We start from the raw sequence: 23,317 nt of genomic DNA on the forward strand, positions 1-23,317 counted from the left end.
AAGAGACCGTCTACCAATAAATCTACCACGCTTGCGTCTCGTTGATTTTCTGCTTTGTACATTATCGCCCTGACACTTGACAGCTAGATAACATAAGATGTTTTAGACATATAGATTTTAAATAAACAACGGTTGGAATTAATAAATCTATAGACAATAAGTTGTATTTCACGCCTTTCGTTGTTTGTTCAGGTATGTATTTGTGCGACGGTCTCTAACATTTCTAAACGCGTTGGTTTTAGTTTCATTTCTGCTCTCTTCAAGGGGTAAATGAGAGCTGCATTCAATGGCTGCTCGGAGTTTTCAGTTTCAATACTGGCAAAGAGGAAACAACCACATCTCATCAGGATTTTACCTTTTACAAGCACTGGGATCGTGTGCTTAGACTTTACTGCAGCTTAAACTATACGTAATGAAAATAAAGATGTTAAATTTGTTCCGCTTAGTATAATCAAAACATCAACTGCAAAAGTATGACGTGTATAATGTCATGTTGCAAATTCAGATAATTTATTTTGATTATTTTAGAAGTAGTTTTTTTTTACATTGAATTTAAGCTCATTTTCTCCAGTTACCATTTAGATAATCCATCTTTTACTCCTGGCTATGAAACACAGACCTGCTTTATTGCATTAATAAATTAATACAATTTATATTAATTTAAACTTTAAAAACTACATTAAATCTTACATTAAGGTTCGTTTGCAGATTTACTTCTACTGGGTATTTTGGTGTTAAGGGAATATTAACATTTTAACACTTTTTTTGTCTTTTGACACAAACATTAGCTCATTAACTTAATAATTGCATACTTAAAGCGAAACCGTCAGGAAACACCAGAAACATGTTTTTAAAGCTGAACTTGGTGTTTTGTGACATTAGGGCGTCATCTAGTGGTGAGAACGAGCACAACAGTTGATCAGAGGAACAAGAACTTCAGAACAAAACGAACTTTGATCCATTTAAAAATGAATAATAGTTATCCTGTAAATCCTGTTGTCCCATAACTCAGTCTATATTAACATTAACGATCTGAAGAGAATAGCTAGCAAACAAGAATAAGAGCTCAATATGACAATGAATTATGGATATACCCAGTTTTCAGTTATGTATTTAAACAGGAAATTGTCTCAATTTAGGATAATAAAAACTGATGCCTTATAGAGTGATTTGTACTTCCTATTATTTTATATTTAATAAATTATAAATTGTGACAAAATACAAAAAAAAAAGTTTTATTGAAATGAAAGCAGATATTAAATCAAAAACTTTCCTCCACTCACCAAGGTTAAAAATAAAAAATAAAAACACACCAAATAAATGGAGACCACCCCCACACCCATATTGGTAGGATAAAAAAACAGGTTATAGTTAATAAAGGAGTTACAGACAGATCAGGGCCAAAATACAATTTTATGTACTTTGTAATCGATCTGATTCATACTTTTGGGGGAGTTTATCAATTATTTTAATTTGCCTATAATGTGTTTTAATGTATCAAAACTTAAATTATTGTTTATGACTGAAGCACAACCCAACGTCCTGCTTTACCTGAAAAACTCAAACAATCAGACATATAAAAGTTATAAAAAACAAACATAGCTGGTTCCTGACCTTTGTTAGACTCCAAACATCTTTGACTTCCACCCTTTACGTGCGGTTCAACTCTGCATTCAAAAGCACAATAATCTAAAATTTCAGAAAAATGCAAACTAAATGAAGAGCCAACAGACTGATTCTGTATTGTAAACGAAATGTTTCCTGCACTAAACAGAACAGAATGCTGCATCATCATTAGTGCTGTGAGCCAGATAGTTTCTTGATTTTTCTGATAATGATTCTGCTTCTTGGGGCTGCGTGTCGACTTCCAGAGTCTCTGCCTGCTTCTGATACTGATCCAGTGGGTCGATGCTCTCCTCTCGGTGGGGCAGGGATCCTTCCCAAGCGCACATCATCCACAAAAGCCTCGGCGTCTCCAAACTTGGCTGTGAGCTCAGTGAGGTGCTCCTTTAAGGCATTGAACTCTTTGTAAAGATCCCCCAGAGCATCTGACAGCGGCTGGATCCTGCAGCGATGGAGAGGGACCGATCACTTCAAAAACTACGTTTACACCAGTGGTTACACAATGGTGCTGAGGTCAGAGGTCAAAAAGCTTCATACAAGGTACAGGGGCAAATAAATTAGTGAACAATCACTCAAAGTCCAAAGGAAGAGTTTAAAGTTCACAAGAATGTCTGGCTGCTAGGAGAAAATGGGTCAAGACCATCAACATATGTACGGTCAAGACTTTTGCAAAAGATTGTAGGTAACTAGGGGCGAGCTGACCTTCCGTAGTCGGGCAGAACAGCGTTGTGGTCGTGCAGGAGCAGATCTTTGACCTGAGTCATGATGGCGTATTTCCAGTTATCTAAAACCAGTGTGAGGTTTGCACATCCTCTGCTGTTCATCCTCTCTGCTGCAGGTCAGCAAAAACATCATTAGGTAATGGTTTTAGACACGAGTCGCATCTCTTTTCAGTGCATTTCCAGTGCTTGGTGAGAAGCAAAACAAGACAAGTCACAAAGAGAAGTTCTAACATAAAAAGTACCAATAGGGTGTAAATCGTCTGAGTTCCTGCACTCAACGTGGAAAAAGTAGGTCCTTAACTGTGCTAAATAAAAGTTTTAATTGAGTATAATTCTGATTATGTTTGTCATTATTTGTTTAAGGACTCAAAAAAGTTATTTTAACCCTTTAGAACCCAACCCCCTTTTGAATTGGAAAACAGATTGGAATAAATACATCAAAATATAAAACAAATTAAATCAAAAAGTAGAATAAGTTTCAATATATGTATAGAATGTCACATGGGGTTGATGTTTGAAATCTGATGCGACACCAGTGTCACCACGGGTCCAAATTAGCAACTAATTCTAATACTAAACAGATTTGTTTGTATGTTAAAGAGCAAGTCACCCCCAAATAAACTTTTTTTTGCTGATAAACTAAATAAACGAGTGTCTAATCGTGCTGCAGACACGTGTCGTCAATAATTTGGCACTTCAGTGCATCTTAGTTAAAATTTAAATATTCTGCCTAAAACTGGCAGTGTTGTGCCGTTGTCAGGTAAAAACTCTGCACTGCATTTTAATTTAAATCTGCCACCGCTATTGGCTAAGAAGTATGCTATGATGTAAACTGGTACATTATGATGTCACAATGCTGTCGTGAGCCTGAGTGTGTGTGTATTTGTTAGCGGCTCCGCCCTCTCGGTCTGCCAGGCAACAGCATGTGTTGCATTTTTTAAACATGAAGCGGGAGTGGAGTTAGACTCTGGTAGGGGGTGACTTGCTCTTTAAAGATCAAACTGCTGAGACGTTAACTCTGGCATCAATTTAATGATTCATTACATCAACACTCCAGTTGATCTTTAATGCTAAAACATTATGTTTGAGATGCAAGACTCATAAAAACCTGTCTAAACTCACCAGTTTGTGTTTTTTTTAAAAAGCAATCATGGGAAGGATTAAGGCAAGCATCTGAAAACAAAGTTAGGAACGCGAATTGTTTTAGTAGCAACTGGCGAATAAAAAATAAAGATGAAAAGTCAGAATTGAACTGTCCAGTTTCAAATACTTTCACACAAGCGCAGCAGCACCAACCCCAGGGAGGACTGAAGATTCAGGAGTACTTGCCTTGGTTTCTGTCGACCCACTCTGGTTTGTGAGCGGCACACACAGCTGCTGCTGACAAGAGGAGCAGAACTCCAACAAGCTTCATCCTGTCAGAAATAAAAACACTCCTGCAGGCTCTGTGGTTACAAACGTCAACTCTGATATGCAGAAAAAGTAGAAACCCTGCGGGAAACGTACCTTCACGGACAAGGAGTGGAACTATTCAGCACAGGGAAAAAAACACACAAAACAGCTGCTTTTAATATGGAACGGAGGGAGTCCGAAGTTTCCGCTCACATGACAAACGGCTTCATGTGTGATGTTTTAACATATTCGTAAAATCAACTTTCTGTCTTAACTCTGGGTTTAAGAATAAGATATATGTTTGTTTTGTTTATCGAGGAGCTTCATTACTAATATTTAGTGGGACAGAATACTTGCGGAGCACATCTGCAGCATGAACTCAGTCCTCAAGGAGCGTCGGTGGAAGCTTTTGATGTTACAGGATCAAAACAGCTTCTCCACCCCAGCTCTACACCTGCTGCCCATCAGTTACACTCATGATTCTCAACGATGAAACAATAAAATCATAAAACACAATGAGACGATTCCTGTAAACAGAGATGTCATAAGAATGCAGGCAGGTGCACATAAAAAAGGAAGGCTTTATGAAAGACTAAATAACACCCACATGATGCAGATGTCATTTAAATCCACAAGCACCATCTTACGTTGGTGATCTTCTTAGTCCCTACACCCCCAGCAGGCCCCTGAGGTCCAGTGATCAAAGCCTACTGGTTGTGCAGCACCAGGCTAAAGACCAAAGGTGACAGATCATTTGCTGCTGTGGCCCCCAGACTCTGGAACTCCTGAGACTGAGATCAGTGGACTCAGTGGTCTCCTTTAAAAAGCAGCTGAAGACTCACTTGTTCAAGCTGGCTTTTGTATGACCTTCTTCAACCACTCTCTCTTTATTCTGCTCTCCCCACCTATTCCACCTTCCACAGGATCCACTGATTTCCCTCTTTCCTATTCACTCTCTTAACTTTTTTTTATCACAATTGTCTCTTTGCTCATTTTAAATATATTTTTTAAACATTTTCTAAATGCTTTTTTATATTTTTACATTTTTTGTTTTTGTGAAGTGCCTCGTGATTTTTATCTCGAGAGGCGCTATAGAAATACTTTCTTCTTCTTCAAACAGAAAGTTTTTAATGAAATACTTTTGTTTCCTGGCAGCAGACTCAACAGCCTCACTGGGCCTGGCAGCTGACGGTGAGCGACGCTCTCTGGACCACACGGTTTCACTCAGCCTGAGGCCAGACAGAAATCAGCTACAGTTTTCATGCTTGAGGTTTTCGTTTATCGTGAACGACTCCATCCAGCATGTGCAAATGAATCCTAGGACAAAATGATGGGTCTTGAAAAGCATGTTTTTCTACACAAGTATAGGTAAAAAAAAAAAAAGAACGTTCAATAAGAAAAGAGAAAGACCAAATGTAACGTGTTGTCTTTTTATTTTTGTTTCAAATTCATCTCAACAGCAAACATTTTTCAGGGTCCTCAATCAGCTGAGTGGAAAGTGAGGACAGGCTGTAGGTCCAAGAGCGAGCCTGCTCAGCAAACGGCCCCAGAGCGATACAAAAGGAAAAGGTTGCTGCCACCTGCTAGTGCCACATCAGAGAAGTCACTCCTAAATCCACACGGAGCATCAATAATCCTCCACGGAAAATGTTATATTGTTCATCAAATTAATCTAACAACTAAAAACATTCTCAATCCGTACACGTCTCAAACTAGCAAACAAGAGCCACTGGTGACTTGTCCAAACTGAAAGGGTTGTTGTTACCAGTTTAAATCACTGAAGCGGTGCGGCGCACAAACACATGAAGAAAATAAACAAATACTGAAGAGTACAGATAACAGGTGAGGGCGTAGCGTTGATGGTCAGCAGGAAAAACAAACTGGATGCTCTTCTGTTTGGGCTTCAGTGTCATCTCTAACTGGTCCAATTTAACAGAGGCACTTCTTTTCTGGTGGTGAGTTGATCACATCTAAAATGGCTTTAGAGTACTGACATCCGAGTGCTTTAGTTAGACTGAACGAAACATCTGAGCAGCAGCTGCTGCCAGATGTGTGTGTGTGTGTGTGTGTGTGTTTTGGTCCCAGTGTTGATTTAACTGAATTAAATGTAATAGAAACAAGTTTTAACGCATCAAAGCCAAGGTAAAGGGTCAAATGATGTCACAAACTTAACTCCTACTGGCTGTTTTCAAACTGACTTCATATATTTTATGTTAATCTCTTATTTAATAATTTTCCATGGGGGACGTTTTAATTTACCTCAGCCTTTTTAACTACAGCTGCAACACATGCAGTCATCAGTACATGGGATTTTTATGTCTGCAGATTAAAAGTCTTATAGTCTGTGTACTTGGATGGATCTTTACCATCACGAGAAACATTCAAATGCCTCCCATGTCTACTTTTATATTTGAGCTCTGCATCTCAGTAAAGTGTGTGTCTGTTGAAAGAAGCTTCCAAATAAACAGAACACACCATAGAGACCTGAAGCATCACTATCCGGCCTGCAGGTTCACATCAAGTGAGACAAAGGACCGCCAACACCTTTGAAGGCTGAGTGATAGAAAAACCCACAGGGGTCCATCAGAGCAGGAGAGGAGGAGAGGTTCCAGCCCATTTGTACCAGAACAAAAACAACAAGAGTGAAAGTGACAAGCACCAGTTGTTTCTAAAGCACCTCACAGCTAGTTAGGATGAAGGAGACCTGGGATCAGAGGAACAGAGAGGAGATAAATGAAGCTACATATCGTGCCCACTCGAGTTAAAACCATCACAGAAGCGGTGAACAGATTTCCTGAAACAGAACAGAACATTCAGAACCATCACAAGGATGAGGTTACTTCTGCGATCACTTCAGGCTGCCGCTTAAATCCGGGACCAAACTCAACACTGAAAGTATAAACTCCAGTCTCTACTTAAACACATCTACTCCACAGCTCTACGTGTCTGGAGGTCAGCGCTCTGACCGATGATTGTACTGTGAAGGGCTTGCCGGAGAGCAAGACCTGGAAAAACCTGACCGAGCAGAGTCCAAACTAAAGATTCAAAGTTACACGCTACAATCTGACCATTTAAAAAATGAACTCAATTAAATAACAGCATCAATCCCCAAAGGTCATTTATACACAGCAAGATTTTCCGGAAGTCACTGTGAGAGAGAGAGGGGGCACTGATGCGAGAAAACATCCCGACGTTGAGTCTTTGCTGTCATCCTGAGTCACAGTAGGACTTCTCTGACCCACTAAAGGGAGGATAATTTCATAGGTTTGTGGCCTCAGACAAGAAGGCCCACCTCTCACGAGAGCTGCTGTGAGGAGGGATGAAAAAACAAACAATACCCAGTCTGGTTTCAATTCACTCGGATACTCGGGTGTAAACGAGGGCATCCTGAAGGAGGTGAAGAGAAACAGAAGTGAGAGGGGGTTGAACCTTGCAGCTGGAACCGGTGCAGTAAGTACGCTAAGAGTGGAAGTCTGGTGGGGGGGGGGCTTAACTGCGGGGCAGGCTGCATATTTCACAGTGCTCTGTGCCAGGCTGGTTCATGAAGGTGCAGTGGAGGCAGGACCACATGGCTGAGGAAGAAGTGGGAACCGATGAGCCGCCCATGGCTCCGTAACCCAAAGAGGTGGATTGCTGTCCACCAACTGTGCCTGCAGGGACAGGAGACATATCTGAGTTTAACACTATTATTACCATTATTAGACTTTAGTCTGTGAGGGTATAAACCAGTCCCAGTTCACCTGGAACAGGCAGACATGAGAGATGGTGAAGGAAGATCTGAGAACGGTTTAAAGTCTTCTGGTGCAGAAATGAAACAAACAGGCTCAAAAAGACTTCAGGTAAGGTGGAGATTAGATGTTTGTCATGTTTGCACTGAAGAAAGTTTTAACCAGACAGACGGCTTAAAAGCTGCTTTCCGGAGTTTTCCCCCATTCAGAAATTCTGTATGATTTGTCAGAAATCCGTAAAAGTGATCGTCTTATCATGAACTGTGATATAATGTAAGCGATACGTCTTTTATTTTTTTGCTAAGCACGCCCCCTGCCCCACAGAGCTCCGTGCAAAAGGAAACTGAGCGCCGACCAGAACTAACTAATAGCGTTAGACTACCGCTTAGACGCTTCAAATTTAAGGAATACCTCGACTGATGCAGAGTTGATGACTTTTTCACGGACAAGAAAGTCTCTAAAATATAAATATATGAGAACACAACATGACATGAGAATAATACTCGTAAAACAACGTGTTTTAGCTCTGTTTGTCGGCTACAGAGGAAAAACAAAGCAACAGACGTTTGTGTGATATGACTTTCAGCCACTAGATGGTGCCATCGAATAAGAGAAATACTGCGGAAAGATGCTTTAAATGTTTTAAATGAACAGTATCAGTAGGCAGAAAATTATTTAAATGAAAAAAATAAAAATTAAAAACTATTTTGTTTTATTTGAACAAACTCATTTTAATGTTTTTTATTAAACAAGTCCACCATATTGCTATGTAATTGTATATTTTTGAGCTAAGCTGTAAAATATTAATCTTAGGGGTGGGATTTAATGTGCTAATTGTGATTAATGAATTTTAGAAAATGTCGTGTAAAAAAAATCACGCATTTAATCAGTCTGCATCTCAAGCAAGCTGTAAACTTTGTCACTGACTATCTGGTAGACCGATATCACTGACGCACACGACAATGCACAGTGCTCTGCTAATGACTACTAAAATGGAATAATTTGAAGAAATTGCCTTGCTTGGACTGCTGCAGTATTTGGGAAAACACATCAGCCTCTTCTCTTGACTTGTAAAAATAAACTTTCCGAAAACAACGGTGTCCGTGACGTGGACATCTGAGAAACAAATGAATGACAGATGCCGCCGGGTGGCACTGAATACTTTACAAAAGTCGAAGTAATCAGCCTCATTATTTTAATTTAAAAATTGCTTTGAGGGCACATTTTCCAGACTGATTAAAATGTGATTAATTTAGATTAATTAAAACAAAGCCTCTAATTAACTTGATTATTTTTAAATCAAGTCCCACCCCTAATTAATCTACATATTAAACTAGATCAGTCAAATAAAACTCACTGTATGTGGTCACACATTACCAAAATACACGTTTGTTAAACTCAAATTAGCAGCTGTAATTTAATTTTGACCTTGTTCCGTCACACAGAATGTTTGCATCTAAAAACTAAAAATGAAATTTTTTAGATGGTGAAGCTGAACATAAAAGTTTCCCTCTGCTCTGGTTTAGTCTGGCACAATGATGCCTACAAATCCAGGTCTGGTTAAAGTGGACAGACTTACTGCAGAGCTGCTCGATGGTGGCCCACTGCTCAGACTTCTTCCAGGTCTGAGCCAGATCCTCGTTAGAGGTTTTCACGGCATCGAGAAGAAGCCCGATGCTGTCCTGCAAAAACCAAACATTACCTCACAAGGAACCACAAACTTGAGTTCACCACAGAACATGAAAATCTTATCATGCAGTTTTTACAGAAAAATCTGCCTTTTTCCAGAAGGTCTGAGTGAATACATTAAACCATTAATCACTTCCAGGTTGGAAAGAAACATGGCTGTAGACCTGATCTCTGCTTAAAAAAACAAAAACAAAGGTGGTTTTAAAAGGATCAGCTCACTCTCAGAGGCATGACTTCATTGGTGACGAGGAAGAGGAGCAGATGGAAGTCTGACACGATGTCCAGGAATGACGTGGAGGAGCACTGGGACAGGTAAGTGGCTAAACTGTGGAAATCCTGCAAACAAGATAATTCAATTCAATTCAAGTTTATTTATTTAGCGCCAAATCACGACAAGAGTCGTCTCAAGGCACTTCACATAATAAACATTCCAATTCAGGTCAGTTCATTAAGCCAATCAGAAATAATGTTTCCTATATAAGGAACCCAGCAAATTACATCAAGTCACTGACTAGTGTCAGTGACTATACAGCAATCCTCATACTAAGCAAGCATAAAGCGACAGTGGAGAGGAAAACTCCCTTTTAACAGGAAGAAACCTCCAGAGAATCCCAGCTCAGTATAAGCAGCCATCCACCACGACTCACTGGGGATCGAGAAGACAGAGCACGCACGCGCACACGCACGCACACACACACACACGCGCACACACACGCGCGTACACACACACACACACACACACACACACACACACACACAAAGACAAGTAATGTGTCTATAGTTATATTGTGATGTCTTAGTAAATATTCTATTTGGTGAAAAGATAAGTTACGTTCAGATTTGCCTGAAGCTCCTTCAAATAATCCTCATTCGTTTCCTCAACAGACAACATCTAAGGTGACTGAGAGCACCACAAGTGACATCATATCTTAACATAGTCGTGATAAACATTAAGGTTGTGTTCATTTACACATCGACACTCCCAGCTAATTTTTAAACTGAAGTTTTAAACAGCTGCATTGCTAATATGTACAATCCTGACATCTTCTAATATTCAGTTTAACTATTTTCTAAAGGACTGCATTTGGTTTCTTAATTGGTTTTATGATGATGCATCTAGAACTGTCAGCTGAAGTGAAACAAACCAGCTCATTCAAATGTTCTTTCCTGTCTCCTGTCTAAAAGTCTCTAAATCTGGAAACCTGCGTTTAAACTGAAGAGTGCTTACTTGCGTCTCTCCAAGAATATCTCGGTTTTCGATGGGGAAGCGTTGAGTGGAGGTGAAGGTGTACTGAGGGTCCTTTGGAAAGGTTGTGGTTATCTGGGAGGAAACGCGTATAAAAGAGCAAAATCAGATCCAAAAACTATGCCTGCACAAGCAGAGACTTTAACAGAGAATAAATCCAACAAGTGTGAAACAGAAAATGAAGACATCAGACTCACATCTATGATAAGATACTCTACAGGAAGAGGTCGAGCTAGAAACGTCACGTCATTTCCAAATTTGTCTTTGTCCTGTTGAATAAAACATTCACATATAAACAGACCCCAAACTAACCACCTGAAATCAACAACGTTGCCACAAAGAACAGGTGAGTCACTTTTTCTGATAAATCCAACCAGAGGCTGTGTTTAGTTTTTAGAAGAGTAGTGTTTCATCGGAGGAAAGTCTCACCTTGTAGAAGACATCTGGTACGTACTGCTCAGGGCTCGACTCCTTGGCGTAGCCCAGCTCCGGGGCATCTTTACAGGGCAGCAGGCACTCATCCCGTACCAGAGCCATGCACTGGTTGGATACCTGGTATCCTTCAAAGTGCACCTGGTTATCTGGACCACCTTCACGAGGAACAGTCGTACAAATGTAAAGTGTAAAAGCAGTGATGATGAGGGAAGAAGCAGCAGCTCTAGAACTGAAACATGTCTGTTTTACTTCATACCGACAAATTAAAACAAAGTCTACCGGACAAGAGAAGAAACACATAAGTTCCACTAAATGCTTCGACATTACTGGAACATCCAGAGCCTTACCAACATTACTCATATGAAAACACACACACAAGGGAAAGTTAAGGAGATGGATTTCATCCTGGCAGTCGAGAGATGTGCAACCACGATGTGAGCTTTGGCCGACAGCTGTTCTTTCACACAAATACAACTGATGAGGTCACTGATGACTTTGGGCTCCATCCACATTCTCCCATCGGCCAAAGATGGGGCATAATAAACACTTAATTTTCACACTGGTAACAACAGCTCTGATCCCTTTAAATGAGGGCAATGTTTGAATCAGTGGTGCAAAGGCTCATGGGACGGTTCATGTGTTGAGCCTGGTTTATGCTTCTCCGTCAGCTCCGCAAGGGACAGACACGCACGGACTGACGGAAGCGTTTTGCTCTCATACTTCTCCGTCTCCTGGAGTGTTGCAAAGCAATTCCCCGGCAGGACAACAGAGGGCGTAGCGCTGTTCTGTGGTATCCTGTCATGTATCGGTCCAAGATCGTGTGTTTATATTGTGTGTTTTGTGTATATAAGAGACTTTTAACACGGACATATTTGTCTCTCATTCTCCCACCGCTTCATGCGCTCCCCACCTCTAAACCCACGTTTCCTGTCATTTCCGTCCACAAATAAAATGCTTGCTGCGCATCTTTTCACTCCTCCAGTCACGGGAGAATTAAACGTTCATATTTTTAGAGTTTTTTCGCGAGATATTCTTCAAGCTTCCCCGTGTCTGCCGCTAGTTATCCTCGGCTCTCTTTGCAATGGCGGCGCTGTAAATAACAGCGGCGTCCTGACCAATCACAAGCTTGCGTAATCCATCTCGTTCGACGGATGCTTAAAAAAGTGGGCTCTACTCCGTACGTACTTGCGTGCCCTACGCAAGGACGGATAATGGCGTTGCGTGTCTCCGCACTGACGCAGACGGAGAAGCATAAATCAGGCTTTAGTGTTTGGAGGACAAAGTTGGTCCGGTATGTCCGAGGACAGCGGTTAAACTGAATTACCTGTTGCAACAACGGTCACAAACTTGGACCCGAAGTATCCGTCTCGAGAGAGTCTGCAGGAGTTTGAATGTTGGTTCTGGAAGAATCCAGCCGTGATGCACTCCTCTGCACTCAGGTAGTGTGAGTCCTGACGGTTGGATGAAGGTATTTATGTCAGATGGAGGAAAGCAGGTTTAGTCTGGCCAACAGAGTGCATTCTCACCTTGTTTCTTGTGTAGCGGACAGTACCTATCCTCATATCCTCAGACAGCAGGTCAGTGAAGATCCAGCCCACCTACATCACAAGAACAACTTGGATTAGACCAACTAAAGATTTGTGCAGAGATTATACAAAATTAGAGAAAAATTGTAGAAACAACACATCAAATTTCAACTATTTCAACTATTTGCTACAGTAAGATTCTATATAAAAAGCATATAATCATAAAAAAATATTAAAGAGTCCAACTGTTTAAGGTGAAATTACTCAAATACTTTTCTCTAACCTTAAGTTGGCTGCTCCAGAGGGTAATTAGTGAAATATGTATACTGTGGATGAAAAGTCTGAATAAAGTTTTTTACGTCTCCTGGTGTGTAAGAGCAGCTGCCTGAAAACTGCTTTCCCCAAAGTTTAAACATTGAACACAAACCTTTTATAATACATAATAAGAAGTCCCTTATTTCCTGCATATCTGTGGTTCAGTATGTTTGTTTAAATGAAGAGAATGTGTTTGAAGAATGGCATTAACTTGTAAACAAACCAGCAAGGCATGAAATCCCTCAAATAACCCAACCGAACACCCAGTAAGTGAGGAACCAACCTTGCAGAGGCCCAGCTTGGCAGCGATTTCATCTACAGCTGCAGCCTTGGGATCCTCCAGCAGTTCCAGGCTGTTCTGGGTAGCACTCTGAAACACCAACCAGACCAGAAAAGCACATTTAAAAACTGATCAGAAGACATGGCTGAGTAAATAACTTGAGCAGACACATGTTCAGCAGGACCGTCTCACCTGTGGGGGCTCATAGATGGCAGCTACCTCCGCTCTAATGCCCAGAGGGATGTCTGTGTGTTCGGTGTACCGACCGTACAAGTAGCCCATCCTCTGGCTGCCCGTTTTCCTCCAGAAGTCCAGGAAGCGGTCGGCAGTAGTGTGGTTCTCAAACATGATGTTGTCCACATGTCTGTATTTCTAGGAACAGAAAACAGCCATTTAGGATTACACATGTACGCACGCACGCACACACACTTTCAGCCCACCAAGTCAGCTGAGAGATTTATTAACGTTTGAAAATCAAAGTATCAGATTAATATAGATGCCAACATAAACAACCAGGATTAGTACTCAGTAATGATCTTCACCAAATAGAATTAACAGAATCTTTTCGCCCAAATGGGGTCGTACCTGTCTGTTGAGAGTGATGGCACTTGGCTGACACTTAGTACAGATCCCCTCAGGCCAGGGAGGATGACCCTCACAGCCCGACTTTATCTTACAGCTAATGTTCTCTAAAGCTGCAAACTTCCCTCTGCAGGAGATCAGAACCAAGTCAGAATCTGACAGAAATCAGGAGCGAATCAGGTGGATGAATTCAAAACAAACCCCTCACTTATCAGCTCCACCGGTCAGCTTGCGAAGGTACGCGTGAAATGACATGTGCTTCACTGGTGGGTCGAGGTGATTCAGGTAGTCTTCATCAAAGGGCTGGGGGGAGCAAACCATTTAGGGCGGATGGTGTTAAAATTTCAACCATGAAGAATAAGAGTAGTTACCTCTAACGGTACACAGTGCACACATTTTCCAAGGGAGCCATGACGACATCTAAAACAAAGAGAACGCCAGTGAATTTTCTGTATCTGCATGTTCCTTGGTTGTGAGGAGCTGGTCTTGTTCTTACAGCTGAGGGTCTCTGTTCCTGTAGATCTTGCCATCTTGCTTGGTCAGATACTGATCGATCTCATCCTCTTGGACCTGGGGTGCTGAAGTGGACCGAGGGATCAAGGAGGATGAGGAGGAAGATGAAGAAGTGGATGAGACGGAGGTGACAGATGAAGATGTGTGTGTGGTGGCTGTGTCCATAACCTCCCCAGAAGAGGCGGAAGAAGCAGAGGGGAACAGAAACAACATGTCTCCATGCCTGCAGAAGAAAAAATTTAACTGAATAATCAAGGACTAAAATAAGGAATTACAACAAGAAGGAAAACTGGGTCATCCGCAGCCACATTAAAAGAAAAACTCCACTGATGAAAAATTAGCTTTTCTTATAAACGTTCTTTAAAGGTTCTTTTGAGAAATACCCCAAACCCGTTTTTGGCTGCATTCATGCATTTTCCTGTCTCAGTTTCAATTGGGCCAGGTAGAGATTTTTCCTGCATCCAGGAGAAAGCAGCCCACTTGCATCATCAGGCATTTCTCCTTCCTCTGAAGCTGGTCTGGTCTCGGTTCTGAAACCTGGATATTCTGACAAATTACTTCTGCATTGGTCACAAAACACCACCGTAAAAATCATGCCTCCTGTCTACAAAGATGCATGTAAAGACCAGGGGCCTCATTTATCAAGCTTGCTTACGCACAAAACGGGGTCGGAAAACTGCGTAAGCAACTTTCCATGCAAACTTTGGGATTTATGAAAGAAAACTTAGTGGAAAAATGTGCACAACTTTAAGTTGACTGAGGACCTGGCTTACGCACGTGTTGGACATGGAGCGCACCTACAGTGCTGCTGCTGAGAAGGATAAAATTATGAAATCCTGCAGCATTATCACTTGTACTGCTTCGTTTTCACACAGAACAAGACCCCCCACACGCACACACACACACAGCCTGAAGAGCAGAATACGGAATACAGAATATCAGCAGGGGGACAGATTGAGACAGAATGTCATACGTCTGTGACAGTGTGTGTGTGTCCTGTCACTGTGACCCGATTGATCATGCGCCCTGGCTTCTTGCACAAGGGAGATCTCCGTTTGGGTGACTAGTTAGCGCGTGTGACTTTCACCCGGGAGTCTGGGGATCAATCCCGATCGGACCATTTTTTTTTATCCCCGCCACAGATCTCTCTGAAGAATTCACAACATTGACGGCTTCAGCAACCCTGTGCCACTCCGTGGATTTTCTCTTATTTGTTTTGCAAAAGCACTTCCTTTCATTTCTCCACCTCACCCACAAGTACCTGAATTTCTGCTTCTGTGAAATTGCGCTTCCTTGATCTGCCTTGATCTACGGTCGCCATGTCATTGGCGGAGCGCTGCAACAGCCGGCTTATGTAAATGCATGAGATCCACAAGGCACTTTGCATTGACTATTTATGGCAGTAAGTGGGCGTGGTGAGGGTGGGATGTGACTAAAATGCAGCTGAGAAACATTCTCGTTAGTCTCCGATTTATGAAGCGGAGATTGCGTGCAGCTGTGCGTACTCCATGTTTGATAGATCACAAACCTGCTTGGCGTAAGTACTTTTTTTTTGCTGAGCTTAAATACGGTTTTAGTAAGGATTCTACGTAATGTTTGATAAATGAGACCCCTGCACAGAATGCGTGTTAGGCGACAAGATGAAAGACAGATGCTGTAAACACTAGACTACCAAGGCCAATACAACAGCAGGCTGGCCTAGGTGCGGTTTGTCAGAGCGAACATGGGCAGAGCTTTGCTGAAACAGACCGTCTCATTTCCAGGTAAGCTGTTTATAATTTTTATTAGTTAAACCTTTGTAACGTGAGGAAGTGTGGGTTTTCTGTCACAAAGGTGGTGTTGGACTCAGCTGGGTCAAAGCTGGGTCGTTGAGAACTTTCATCCACAGATTAAGACCTGAACGCCAGCGAGTCTGGGAGGAAACCATAACATCTGCCACCTGCAGCTTCGTGCCAGAAGATGTTGTTCCCACAGAAGATGTTGTTCCCATAAAAGTAGTCATAACATAACAAGTCTTAAAACTTGGTTTCTTGATTTTAATGTTAAAGTAATCATCAATTTGCTCATTATAACTGTGTTTTAATCAAATGAATGGTTCTTATGCTTTGGGTAATTATAATGGATTAATGAATCCATACTTAAATAATGTTTGAGGATGTTTGTTACTGACCTTCACACACACTCAAGCACACAAACACTCACACACACCCACACACAGATTCTCACAGTAAACTCCAAACACATTTGCTGACGCACACATTTGCTTTGAGAAGAGAAAGGTTTTTGGTAAGTTTCAGTCTTGATTTCAGTTCGTGCTTGACAACGAAAGAGAGAGGACCTGAATAAACGCTAAAAGGGGGGAGCCGGTTGGCTCGTTTCTCCCCCCCCCCCCTCACGCTGTTCCTGTTAACCAGACAGGACAGCTGAATCGCAACTTCTAACGCAGACTCATACAGTGTCTTTGATTTCTGAGTGAATTAACTTAAGAAAACGCATCGACAAAACGCTTTACCATCAACATGTACCGAGGGCAACTCTGGACCGGTTCCGTTCGACACCTACGTCTCCCCTGTCAGCCGCTGGTGTCATCTGGATGAACCACCACCATCCTCCACGGCCCGGATCCGAAAGAGGGTCCACAAGAGTTCGGTGAGACAGAGCACGGTGTTTAGCGTTTGATGCAGTTCTCTGATAAGACCTAAGTTTATCCAAACCATCACTTCACTCAGACACCTGTTCTTCCTGAAGCAAAATCAGACTCACACACGCATTCATATCACAACATTCTCAATCTTCATAAATTCACCACAAGGTCTATTTGATCATATCAACTGTTAAAGATTGTCCCACAAGTTGCCAATGTTGATTGTTATTTCCTGTTTGTCAATTTCAAAATCATTAGTTTAATTTGAAGAATTAAAACTTTTAATTGTCAAACTGGTTTCCTCATTGAACTGAAACACAGACACACAGATATTATCGTCAGTTTATCGATGAAAACAACCTTTGAGTCTTCATAACAATATAAAATTTGGTTATTGATTTATTAAAATTAATAATCCGAATTAATACGTAGCATGGTTCCTCTTTCATAAAAGAGCCTAAAACCATAACGCTACAAATATGGCTGAGACAAACCAGTTTCTCCTACACCTTTAAGCGCCAAAGTTGCAATACTGCGACAAGTGTCATTACTGACTTTAACGATCCACAGCTACAAATACAATCCCTCATGAAATTATTACTTACACCAGAAGATAGTGGAGATATGCAACTTCAGGCTGAGCTATATTTATGAGTGTGTTTATACTGAAAGTTTCAGAGTTTATAGGGTTTGAAAACTGCCTCCCGCTAAGAGGTTACCGGTTGGGGAGAAGACGAGTGCACAAAGAGGGTGAATGTTAGAGGGATAAAACTTGTGATTTCCGGCAAGTCTGGTCTTTGTTGACTGATATCTTTGTCTGGTCATGACTGAGTCCGATTATGAAGCAGAATATCGACTCTGATGAAGAAATTCACTCATCCAGCCGCAAAGATTGACGCTGCTGAACAGCTAGTGCTACACTTACAAATTCCAAACGTTGGGTTTGACGTTATATATATATATATATATATATATATATATATATATATATATATATAAAAGATAAACAATGAAATTTAAATTTCAAAGAAATTCATATATGTATATATAAATTGAAAAATTCAAAATATGACATTTTCTAAATACCATGAAAAAATAAGAAGGAACATCTGTAAAAATGATGCATTCCAATACGGCAGCCCGATGACGTCATATTATGCAAATTAGAAGAGTGAATTTTGGTCCTACTGAAAATGTCTCTCATTTACAGTTTACCTTTATCTCTAACCATTTCCGAGCTACAACCTTTTGAAAAAGTCATGTCAAAATTGAACAGCTTCCTGAAAAAACTCTGGCGCCTAAATGGTTAGTATATGGTTGTAGGAAATCACTTTTGAAATCAGGGTGTTGTCGTTTAAAATAAAAACTGCAATGTTTTTAGTAAAACGTGCATTTATGAATTTACTTTCCATGTAAAAATGTGTTGTTTTCCACAGATGTGGCACAACTGAATGCTGAAATTCAAACCCTTATGATTTCCAGTTTAACTCACTTGATCTTTAGCAGACTGAGGGTTTTGTTCTGAGACACAATCTCTCCGGTCTTGTTGCGGTTTAGATAAACAGAGAACCCATTGGAACTGAATCCAAACTCTTTGGCCACCTGTAGGAGACATAAATGATCACATACCGTTGTAAAACCTTAAAGTTGGTTAATGTATTTAATAGTCTGTTCTAGACACCTGCTGAGTGAAGGCTGCTTGTGATTGCTACAGATCACTCAAAGCAGATTAATCAAAAGTTTTTGAGGTGTCCAGCTGGTTTGCAACAACTGATGAGTACACTGAGCAGGTTGGAGGTCCTGCATCCTAATAACATCCCATCATTTAGGAAATCTATCTGGATAACATCTTAACTAGCATATTGTAAAAAAATAAATAAATAAAATAAATCTTTGAGATCAGGATGGACAAAAATCACAAGAGGCTGTTGACGCCACTATGTTTAAATAAATCCCATTCATCATCTCTTTCAACAGCTAACCTTCAGTGCCCAAACCATATAAGCCCCCCCCCCCCCCTCCCAACACACACACACTTGTGTTTTTCTTTTCCACTGATCAGGGACAAAGATCTGCTCCTCCCATTGATCTGAAAACTACACTCTCCTGCGGCAACACAGTAGCATGCATTTTTAATTAGATAGTGCTGCAACGCTGCTGGAATTCTGATCTATTTCAGGCTTTCAAAGCCAACGCTTTTAATTAAACTCTTATTATTGTGGGTGCTTAAGTCAATCAGATAACTAAATAAAACCAGAAGAAAATTAAAGGCCAAGTTGTGGTAGTTACCAAATATGTCAATCGGTCTTAAACTGTGTGAAATGTCAGCACTAGTAAATTAAACCCCAAATTAAACCTGCCCTGTCTAGCATCAACTGGATTCCCTGAATGGAAATTTCCCCACAAGCCTTTTGTCAATACCCGGAAGCCATGAAAGCTCACAGGAGCTGTGCAGGACAGACCTGCTCTGGTACTCTCTGCATATCTTTAGTCAATTTATCTTAGTCTGTGTTTGTGTGTGTGTGTGTGTGTGTGTGTGTGTGTGTGTGTGTGTGTGTGTGTGTGTGTGTGTGTGTGTGTGTGTGTGAGATTACAGGCTTGCCTGTAACTCACGTGTTTGGTAAAATTCCAAATGTTTGCCAGCAATAATTACTAAGTGATTGTTTAAAAAAGCGTAGCATGCTTGTTTATTCATTTTGACTTGTGTTTTTGTGCTGCAAAATCTTATATCCACTGAATCCAAATGAAATGAATAAGCATAGGTTGTAGATTCGAGCCCTGCTCAGTCTGACGCTGTTGTTGTGTCCTTGGGCAATCACTCAACCAACCTTGCCTGTTGGTGGTGTTCGGAGGGACCGGTGGCATCTGTATGGCAGATTTGCCTCTGTCAGTGTGCCCCAGGGCAGCTGTGGCTACAATGTAAGTGTGAATGTGTGTGTGAATGGGTGAATGACTAATTTTTTTGTAAAGCATCTTGGGGGGTTCCAGGACTCTAGAAAGCCCTATATCAAATATCAGGCCATTTACCATTTACCAACCAATGTCATGGGACTTACTGACATTATGTGTTTGCAAAAACAGTGATTTGGTCAGATTATGTCATTTAGCAAGAACATTTTATCCAGTAAAAAAAAAGTTAGCCAATTGAAAATCGGTTACCAAATATTTATCCACTTATTTATACTGTATAAAGACAATTGTGATTAAAATCTAGTTTGTTTCCATTTTGCCACTAACAACAAAACACTACACACGTAAACACCAATGAAAATTATGTGTATGTTAACTTGTTTACCTTCTTTAGAAAGGCAGCTGCCGTTTCTCTCTTGGTGGAAGCAATTTTCTTCATCCCATCTGGGGACTGAATCCTGACTATCTAAAAAAATAAATAAATAAGGCTTAAGTTAAACTTTTGTCTGAGTTTCAGCTAATCATAAAACCAGGATGTCCCAGAGTTTCGGAATGAAAATCAGTGAATCAAAACATTTACATTTCTCCAACTTTTGTCCCTCTCAGATGACAAGGACAATGAAAAAGGTAGCGTTAAAGCTTGGTTATACGACTGAGTTTATTAGAAAGTATTTTAAATCTATAACACGGAGATTAAACTTATCTGATACTTTTTGTTGGTTTGTATACAGCCAACTGATTATGTATCTCTAAAATTACAATAACACTCATATAATGAGCAGACGATAAAATACTTATTCACTCATTTAATTTATTATTGAAACATCTAGGCTCAAAAGGCTTTAAGGTTTACAGCAGACCTGTTTTAATCAGGATATCGTAAGAAGGAGCTAAGCTCGGCCAGTTATCTGCACAGGCCGCAGTCACTCTGTGCTAACGTTAGCTAACAAAGCTAATTCTGCTGCCTCATCCCGCAGGACTCCGGCTAGCTGCCGTTAGCACCATTAACACCACAAACTATTATACTTACTATATTATCCGCCATGTCGCCTAACTGAAAGTCACTGGTGTACGTCCTTGTGCTGATAGACAAAAACTACAAAAGTCACGAAGCGTTACTGGCTGACTGTCAGCGAAACTCCATCACAGAACTCTAACACCGGTGTAGCACACTATAGTGTCCGACAGTTCACCCCGGCTGAAACAAGTGAGCCTGAAAACATGGGTTCCAATTTGTGTCTTTTTTTCGACAACCATTAATTCAATCTGTCCAGTGATTTTTATTCTAAATATTTTCTGTTTAGTTTAGTCATTCACAGGCAGTGAATTTAATTGTATTTGGATTCAATTGGAAACTGTGAAAGAGAGCGGAAAGTAAGAAGGAGGACAGCAATCAAAAACGCACATCATTTCAAGTTGCACGTAATAACATTTTGCAGCATGCAACAAATAGTTTGGGTGGTAAAACAGTAAAACTTAAAACAGACAGGACTTATCAGAAAGGTTATGTGAAATGCATACGTGTAGGAAAATGAGCACCAAAATATTTTAACAAAAAGATACAGAAACACTGATTGGGCAATTAGTAATTAACCCATAGTACACAGTAAAAACTGGTTAAAAACGTTGAAACACAGTACAATGTCTCTCCATTTACAGCAATGAATGTGGTATTTTCCCAGATGGAAAATCATATTCATCATATCCGAAATATTAACTTGCAAGTCAGTAACAACAGAACATGTTAACAAATAAATTCTGAAGGTTAGGAATATTTAGACTCAGCCACTCCATATTAGCAAATCAAAACTTATTAGAAACAGCGCAGTCAAAAAGAGGTGATCTTCTAATCTAAGGTGTTAAGCATTTGAACCATTTATGGAAGAAGATAGTAAGATGAAATACTGTGGTCAAAATTGGTTACCGCAATCACTATCTTACTACTGTCTCGTGAGTTTCATGGTTGTTGCAGTTACGGATCATCAGCACCAGAAGATTCTAACAAAGACTAATCATACACAGTTGATAATATTGTTATATCTGGTGATAGCACTCTTGGGTGTTTTACATTGGGGAGCATTTGCTTATACACACCCAGCATTGTTTTATGTTTTGTATGAAAACACATGTAGAACTAATGTGCATCACTAAATTGACTTAATCGAACCAGACACAAACTAGAGCAGAGGAAAAATGCCTGTAAGTTTAGCAAGCTTCAAATCCTTCTTGCAGAAAGAACAACCATAAATCTTGCCATATGGTACGCTGAGATTTGGGGTGACATATATGCAAAGTGCCAACATCTGATTTGTAGTCAAAGTAATTACAATTTTTTTTTACAAACTGATAAATCTCAAAGAACGTGACAGGCGTGGTTGAAACACTTGCAGTGGTGGCTTGTTATCGTGCTCTGAGGACGTGCACTGATAAAAGTCAGATCGAATCTTAAAGTTCTCACTTTTCTCAGAATAAATCATCAAGGCTTAAATTAAATGATTTCAACTGGTTTTAAAAGAGTTTGGCTTGTTATAGAAGGTTCTTTAGCACCAACCTGTCCAGTTACTGGTGAACCTGCTTATGAGCAACAGTTGTGACACAGAGAGAGAGATGACTCTGAGGAACATCACAGACTCTCACCCTGAGCAGCTTTAACCCTTGAGTCTTTATTGTTACAGCATTTTCTCCGCCATGTTCTTCTCTATACTCTGTGCTGTTCACTGTCATTTCCCAAATCTCCCGTCTGGTTTCATGGTCTTGGTCCTGTCCACAAAGATGCGCGTAATGGCCAGCACAGGCTATGTGTCTTAGGCAACCAATGCTATGTAACATCCTTGTAGTCCAGTGGCTAGAGTACCTGCCTGGTCACTTTAATCGCTGGACTACTAAGTCAACAGAAGACTCTAGGTCCATTTTGTCAGAGCGAGCATAGGCGGAGCTTCACTGAAACAGACCGTTTCAGTTCCGGGTATATATTCAGGCGAACAAAAAAAAACCCCCCTCATATTTAAGATAAATTACATCTCAATAATATTTGATCATATATTGAGCTTACCTTTGCTCTCAAAGGCATAAAATAGCACAATCTGGCTCCTTTAAATGACATTTAAATTTTAAGGTGATCCCCCTTTATTCTGAGTGATCAAAGATGACAATATTCAGCAGAAATGTGCTTGCATGCACTATGTAACCTATGTGGTTTACTTTGATGACAAGCTTTTTTTCTTGTACCTGACTATGTTATATATTTTTTATTTTTTTATATGTGAAGTGCTTTGTGGTTTTTACCTTGAAAGATGCTATGCAAATAAAGCCAGGTGTTGAGGCCTCCAGTTCTAGTTGCCTGCTCTGTAGCAGGAAAGTTGGAGAACTGATCTCATAAACAGCCAAATCAAATAAAGTTTGATTTTATGGAAAACCTCATTACCATCATTTTCAAATGAGTTAAAGTGTTATCTTTGTTTAATCAACATATTAGAGAGTTTTAAAAAAAGCAACAGTCCTTAAAATTCTCTATGTTAGAATATTTACTGACATTCTGAAGTAAGTACATGCACAGCATAAACAAAATTAAAACATTTAACATTGATTTCAAATAGCTGTGTTTTTAATTTTATTTGTGCATGTGGGATTGAGGGTATGTTCTCTGTATGTGTGGTAGTATTTTAATAATAATAATCAAAACAATTCAATTAAAATAAAAATGTTTTCCTCC

At 40.3% G+C, this 23,317-nt stretch overlaps 1 protein-coding gene across 1 annotated transcript; it reads right to left on the bottom strand.

Annotated features, from left to right (window-relative positions):
* Positions 1 to 7,029: 7,029 nt before the first annotated feature.
* On the bottom strand, positions 7,030 to 20,785 carry nploc4 (NPL4 homolog, ubiquitin recognition factor). Its single transcript, XM_015962143.3, has 17 exons — positions 20,636 to 20,785; positions 19,991 to 20,071; positions 18,188 to 18,297; positions 14,035 to 14,274; positions 13,910 to 13,958; positions 13,747 to 13,841; positions 13,542 to 13,665; positions 13,149 to 13,328; positions 12,960 to 13,046; positions 12,362 to 12,433; positions 12,160 to 12,286; positions 10,830 to 10,990; positions 10,598 to 10,669; positions 10,383 to 10,475; positions 9,374 to 9,490; positions 9,045 to 9,147; positions 7,030 to 7,387 (listed from the first exon to the last, which is right to left on the bottom strand). The coding sequence occupies exons 1-17, from the start codon at positions 20,648 to 20,650 to the stop codon at positions 7,227 to 7,229; spliced, it is 1,887 nt and encodes a 628-aa protein (XP_015817629.1). The 5' UTR covers positions 20,651 to 20,785; the 3' UTR covers positions 7,030 to 7,226.
* Between the last annotated feature and the right edge of the window lie 2,532 nt (positions 20,786 to 23,317).

This window comes from Nothobranchius furzeri, chromosome 16, assembly GCF_043380555.1.
Source record: "Nothobranchius furzeri strain GRZ-AD chromosome 16, NfurGRZ-RIMD1, whole genome shotgun sequence".
Classification (NCBI taxonomy): domain Eukaryota; kingdom Metazoa; phylum Chordata; class Actinopteri; order Cyprinodontiformes; family Nothobranchiidae; genus Nothobranchius; species Nothobranchius furzeri.

Coding starts and splice junctions, on each gene's coding strand:
- nploc4 (XM_015962143.3), bottom strand. Junction 12,434..12,959: donor CCAAGCTGGGCCTCTGCAAG/GTTGGTTCCTCA, acceptor CTTGTGATGTAG/GTGGGCTGGATCTTCACTGA. Junction 9,148..9,373: donor ATGAAGTCATGCCTCTGAGA/GTGAGCTGATCC, acceptor TGGTTTTTGCAG/GACAGCATCGGGCTTCTTCT.